The following is a 6,079-nucleotide window of genomic DNA, read 5'->3' as shown; positions in this document are numbered from 1 at the left end:
TTACTTTAAGTGTTGTCTGAGTTTCTTATTCAATTTCTTCTCCGCCTGAAGAAGCTCGTTAGTGTGCTGCTTGTAGGCTTCGAATACCTGGAATGAAGTGCAAAGCTATTATGTTGCATATATTTGTATAAGCACAGGTAAACAAGTGTAAACAATTAGACATGGTTCTGGTCGCCCTCGACAAATGACGCAAACTAAAAACCGTATATAGACAAAGTCTTGTGTTTTTTAAAAGAAAATATTTAGGTGTAAAGACTATCCGGTTTGGTGAAAACGTCTTCACATCCCAATTATTTAAAGGGTAAACATAAAGACTTGCTCTTAAATTTTGCCGGTATAAAATTTATGAGTCTGTGGCAGGGTTGGGTTTGTAAGCGTAGGAGTTTTCACGTAAAACATTAGGCGTAAAAACGAAGAGGTCTGGTCCCGAAGGCGACCAATACATCTTTTATCAAACCGCGTGGGAATATTAAAGCAAAATCTTTATACAAATGAGTGGAGAACAATGGCGACATTTGCTAGGTAGTGAAAAGACGAAACTTCTAGTCTTGTAAAGTGAACAAAATCAATAGATTGCAGCACATCAGAAAAGAGCACAAACGACAAACCCATTATGTTTAATATAAAGGGCAACAGATGTAATAACATAGACTGACTTACATCAAGTGGAATTCAGGTATCTACAGCCACTATTATCAAAATACAGGTAGGGTCAGTAAGTGTTCTACAAATGCAATACTTATATTATAGAGTTGCACTCAAACCTGTCCGGAACGCGGTCTCAAGTTATGTTCCATTGTTTGGTATGGTCTTAGTGTAACAGGGATTATATGGCCTTCCAAGACGAGTGCTTCTCTGACGGTGATATTTGCTGTGTATCGTATTTGAGGTCACAGTTTGAATACGAAAGTGTAGCAGCAGCTTCCTTTACTCAACTTCAATAGAATCAGCTGTATTTCCTCATCTTATTATTTGAAAACTAATTTGCGTTAATTCTTATGGTTAAGAAATATGAAAGATGTTATGCATAAAAAACTTTTTTTGGACTTTAAAGTTTGAAATTGAAGCATTCAGTACGTCCAATGTAACAATATTTAGGAGTCTACAAGGGAGCTCTAAGTCTAAACATGAGTTCACAACAACGACAGACGTAACCCCACCACTACAACGCAAATGATACGTGGGTTTTTCTTCTCAGTAATAACTTTACACGAAGTGGGGTTTTTTAGCGAGGATCTTTAGGAGGAGAAACCCGGAAAAGCGGGAGTGGTCCCAGCGCTTTGCCAGTATTTATTCACTAGACAGAACGCCCCAAGTGAGAGGGTAATTTGTCAAAAATGAATCAGGTCGTAAAACCGATTGTTCTGCTCAGCCGATGTGTTCGACAAAGATGGAAATCTCTCTTACAGATCAATTAAGTTGCCAGAATTGATGATAAATTCAGATCGCGTGATTGTCTCGCCTAGCAACGAGTGTATCGGGATCAATCTTTCGTCATTCGGATGCCTTTACCGAGTAAATAGCTTCGGGCTATAGCTTGTTCCGTTTCTATACGTCCATTTTTATACCATTTAGCAAAGGATTAGTATCACAACGATATGCCTCATACTACATCTGTAGAGTGAGGTTACCATTTTTCTGTTTCCAGATCAGTTCATCAGCCTAAGAGACGACGGCTGCACGTACCGAAGAGCAGATCAGCCACTTCACGGCAAACTGCCCCATTCAGTAATCCTATTGGGTGAAGGACTTCTATGTTAGGAAACTAAGATTAGCTCGACCGAGTGTGAAACGAATAAATAATGACAAACAACCTTGGATATATTGGTTTGTCGTGGACGCAGGCATGCCTATCCAGATCAAAGCTCTTGCTCTTGTAAGACCAAGTGCTCATGGTCAAGCCCACTTTTGTTCTACTTGTCTAGCGAGAGGGATCCTCTGAAAGTCACCATGCCAAATGAACCGTTCAAATCTGAATTGCACTTGTTAATTTCCATTAATATTCGGCATCATCATACGTGAGGATCCCAAGGAATAATTCATTTTTTATCCAAGTGATTCAGCTTCATTTGGTGCCTCTGTATTAACTCAGTCGCTTTCATTACCGAACTTCTTCGAAAGCTAAAGTGTGAACCCGGCGATCGATTCAACACCTGGTCGCCAGCCTGTAAACGTGTTCGATTTATCGGTAGTGCGACATATCACTGACAGTCTATAGCTAAATAGTGCCGTTCCACTTTATTTATACTCAGATATTTACCCAAATTAAAGTGCATTTCATTCAGAAAGCACACACGCATGTATCACTTACCTCCCGTAAGTTCTTGTACCGTGCATCTGCTTCGTCCAGTCGGTTGTTGAGCCGTTTAATTTGTTTGTTAGCGTTTAGTGCCTCTGCGTCCTTCCTAAAAAACAGTAGAGTGGAGCAAGGAAACAGCCAGCGTTTAACCCATCACATTTGAGCTGGGAACAACTATGTGCAATATCACCGGTCATTTATAGTACAACTATGTTGGATAGCGCAACCTCCTCAAATGTGGGTAAATTACAGTGTACTGCCTACGGCTTCGTTTACGTATAATGCTTCCAGAGGGCTCCACTGCCCTTTCTGAGTACGCAAGCTGCCCTTTTTCCCCGTAATGATATTTAGTGGAAGTCTACGTTACAGCATCACCTGCTGTAATGTTCAATAAGCTTTTCTAATAATATTTCAGAAAATTGTATACTTGACATACCACAGCGTTAACCTAAAAAGCTAACTAAATATTCTAGAATGTCACGAGCGGCACATACCTAAGAATGAAATCGAATCATCAATTTCATTCAACTTACTGAAACACAAATATCAAATGCCTGGGCCCCACTGCAAGTAAGCGCTTACGGAAGATTGATCGGATTAGCACAAGTCCGGTAATGATAAGATCTCTTATTTGAATCGGCTCACTGGGATTTCTTTCGGCCAACTACAGTTCAGCTGGACAAATATGACAATAGCTAGTGTGCCGCTGTAGGTTACTTGCAAAACCCACGAACAGTACCTATGTACACTTCCAGTTGCTTTCCCTGCATTTAAGTGGTCTCTGGGCTAGGGGTATTTTGGTTGTTCGAATCTATATCCTTAATGACTTGAAATATTTAGATGATGTCCTGAAATGATCAGTGACATACCTGAATTTCTCAGCCTTTGTGCAAATGGATTGCTCGGTTTCGTGTTCAATTATCTGTAGTAATTACTACTGATCAATAGCCATGTTTTCATGAAAATATAACGCGATTTCAGTGAAAATTTACTCGCTTTAGCTGTTCCTTGCCTTATAGTGTCAATGTAGACTTTGATACATTTTATCTGTGCAGTTAACAGATATCTTCAAACAGTTGGGAGTTAGAAAGATTGAAGATGACTTACAAAAGACTGACAGGACGCTGGTAATTTCGGTGACAGTCTGAGAACTCAATCACATGACACTTACTTTCGAAGCAAGTTTAGTCCTTCAATTTCCTTCTGTAGGTCAGAGTTCTGTTGTTGCAGTTGTTGAGTTATACGGTTTAATTCCTGTAAAAAAAAGTGTGACATTAACTGCTGCCGTTAAGTGAACGTTTTCCATTGTTAGAATATTATCAATTAAACGAGTCAGCAAGCTCAATAAACTGAACCCAGGGAGCTATTTGAAAACAGGCTTGTCTCACGTAAAACCATAGAGAAGCCGTACGTCGACACGTACCCCAAAGACACATGCGTGCTATTTGTCCGCTCAAATTTATAAGAACCTGTTTGAGCGCAGAATTTCACATAGGTCTCAATATTCGGGCTGGATTGGGGGAAAGAAACTCGACACATCTATCATCCCTACATATGGATTGATACATATGTTCCGGGATAATCCTGCATACTGGGTGCTAATTGTCGAATACGAAGTTCACAAAATATAGTCAGACCTCTTGGTAGGAAAGTAATAGTTGCGAATGTCGTATTAGGCTAACTTTTGGCGGGTCTGTCAGTTTATGGTCAACGTACCAGAAAGATTTGAGCTGTGTTTTCCGAACTCTAGTTGTGAAAAGCATTTGTCTTGTGTATTGATTGTCAAAATATACTTTCAGTTTGCCTGGCTATTTGAACGGACAGTACGGAATTGTATAGCGTTCATGACTAGTCTAAAGCATCTATTCCTCTAAGGGAAATGCATGCCCAAACGAAAAAGCCAGACTGAAGCAAATCTCAAAGGAGGTTGGCCGGAAAATGTTCGCCGCACTTGTCTCCACCTTAGATCCTAGTGTAACTGACTTGTAACTGACTAATAAATTTCCTGCTGGGTTTCGGAAAACTTAAGATGAAAATTGGCTGAAAGTGAGATGTTGTCCACTTTGCATGATCTTGCCAAAGATCTATTTGTTTGTATTGGTTTTTGGAGCGAGCTGATCGTACCAATCCGTGATAATCGGTCGACGGGTGAACTCGGCTGTCTAGAACTCGACTGCACGCTCAAGTGGAAGAAGCTTGCTCCACGAAGAAACCGTCTATCTATGAATGACTCAGGGATGTGCCTTCAGGAGGGAGACCATAGATTCACAGTTGTTCATCGAAACATTTATTCCTCAAACGTCTTGAAAAAATTTCTACCTTCATTCATACAAAAGCTCCAACGTAAAAACCTAGATGAGTGGAACTTTTAAGAATTAATATATTCGACAATCAGTATTTCAGTGGACATTTCATCATATAGCGGCGAGGCACTGCATATCCGTTTCGTTAATGTTACGAATCACCGGTAGTGTGATTCCCCAGAGTCATTTAACTCGCCAAAGGTTAGGAAATAAACACCGTATTATTTGATAACAAGCGGCTGACACGTAGTGTGGATAAGGTCCAACTTGATAGAATACAGCTCTAGAATTCCATAACCAGTCAGTTACTGTCTCGCGATTCGGTAGTTACGTAGCGGCTTCTCGGACGATAAACCCCGTGCAACTTCTTTGAATCTTTCCCTTGTGTGCAGTTTACTTGAAATTTGTGGATATTGATAAGGTTTCAGAACCGTACTATAAAACTGCCACAAAAATTTGAAGTTCGGAATCCACCGTTCATTCGATCTTACTGAATCACACCACACAACACCTTTGCTTACAGCTTTTCGTCTGCAAGGTTCAGTTTACTTTTTAGGTGAAGTGATCACACACTAGGTGGAGGCGTTGCATAAAATGACGGATAATTTAGGTCAGTCGCGTTCGCCACTTTCATTCCAGATTGTTTTATTGTGGTGACATGTGACACTCCAGAAGATCGCGGTGAGCTTGCAACGCGGCTTTTCTCTGTCCACTCATTTTCTTCCCCGTTTTGAAACAATAAACAAAAAACAAGGGTTTCAGGTAGAACATAAAGTTGACGGAAACTCGGGAACTGCACCTACCTGATGAGCCCCAAGAAGGGCGAAACCGGTCGTGGGCTGTCGACAAATTTCCAGCAACCTTACGAGTAATGCATTACTAGTAAAACTCTGTCTTTGTGTGTCAGGGTAGCGCTAGTGTCAGCACTGATTCCAGCAGTGACTCTGCCATGTACATTGACTCCAAGTAGTTATTTGCCTGATAGAGCTGTTTCATTGGGGAGAATCCCATCTTTTTGTTTGGTCACGATAAGCTGATCACTAGTAATATTAACCCACTCCACTTATCATTTACCTGGAAAGCTCATCCGCTCACTCGGAATCCAGCGACCAATTAGGAGAGCATTGAAAAATGTAAGACTACCAAGCCTGTTGGACTACTCTTTCGTAACCGTCAACGTTTGCCCTATATGCATCACCTAAAGTGAGTTGATGATTATCAGTGCTCATTTGTGGGCCACGAGACATTGGACCCAATTTCAGTCTGACACCAGCAGTCAGATGCCGAGCAAATTAATACCTAATTGCGAACGGTGATAGAGTGTCTTTTGAGCTTGTAGGACAGATCTCAAAAAATGGCGAAGTCAGAGACCGTTGTGACGGAGCTTCCCTCCAAACAGCGCAAAAATCATATTTTAAAACAAGTCAAATTCATCGTTTCAGAGGGTTTTGGTAAACAATCGGTGGATTTATTGTTT

General features: G+C 40.7%; 1 protein-coding gene across 1 annotated transcript in view; it reads right to left on the bottom strand.

Annotated features, from left to right (window-relative positions):
- Positions 1 to 6,079, bottom strand: part of T265_10715 (hypothetical protein) — a gene marked incomplete at both ends in the record, with an annotated part of 13,986 nt that continues 7,907 nt past the window's right edge. Inside the window, 3 exons of the mRNA XM_009177172.1 lie at positions 1 to 87; positions 2,312 to 2,405; positions 3,471 to 3,553. Coding sequence (XP_009175436.1) covers positions 1 to 87; positions 2,312 to 2,405; positions 3,471 to 3,553 — 264 coding nt within the window. The remainder of the gene's footprint in view (positions 88 to 2,311; positions 2,406 to 3,470; positions 3,554 to 6,079) is intronic.

The sequence above is a fragment of the Opisthorchis viverrini genome, assembly GCF_000715545.1.
Source record: "Opisthorchis viverrini unplaced genomic scaffold opera_v5_404, whole genome shotgun sequence".
Classification (NCBI taxonomy): domain Eukaryota; kingdom Metazoa; phylum Platyhelminthes; class Trematoda; order Opisthorchiida; family Opisthorchiidae; genus Opisthorchis; species Opisthorchis viverrini.
The sequence above is the reverse complement of the archived record's forward strand: the minus strand, read 5'-3'. Positions and strand labels throughout refer to the sequence as shown.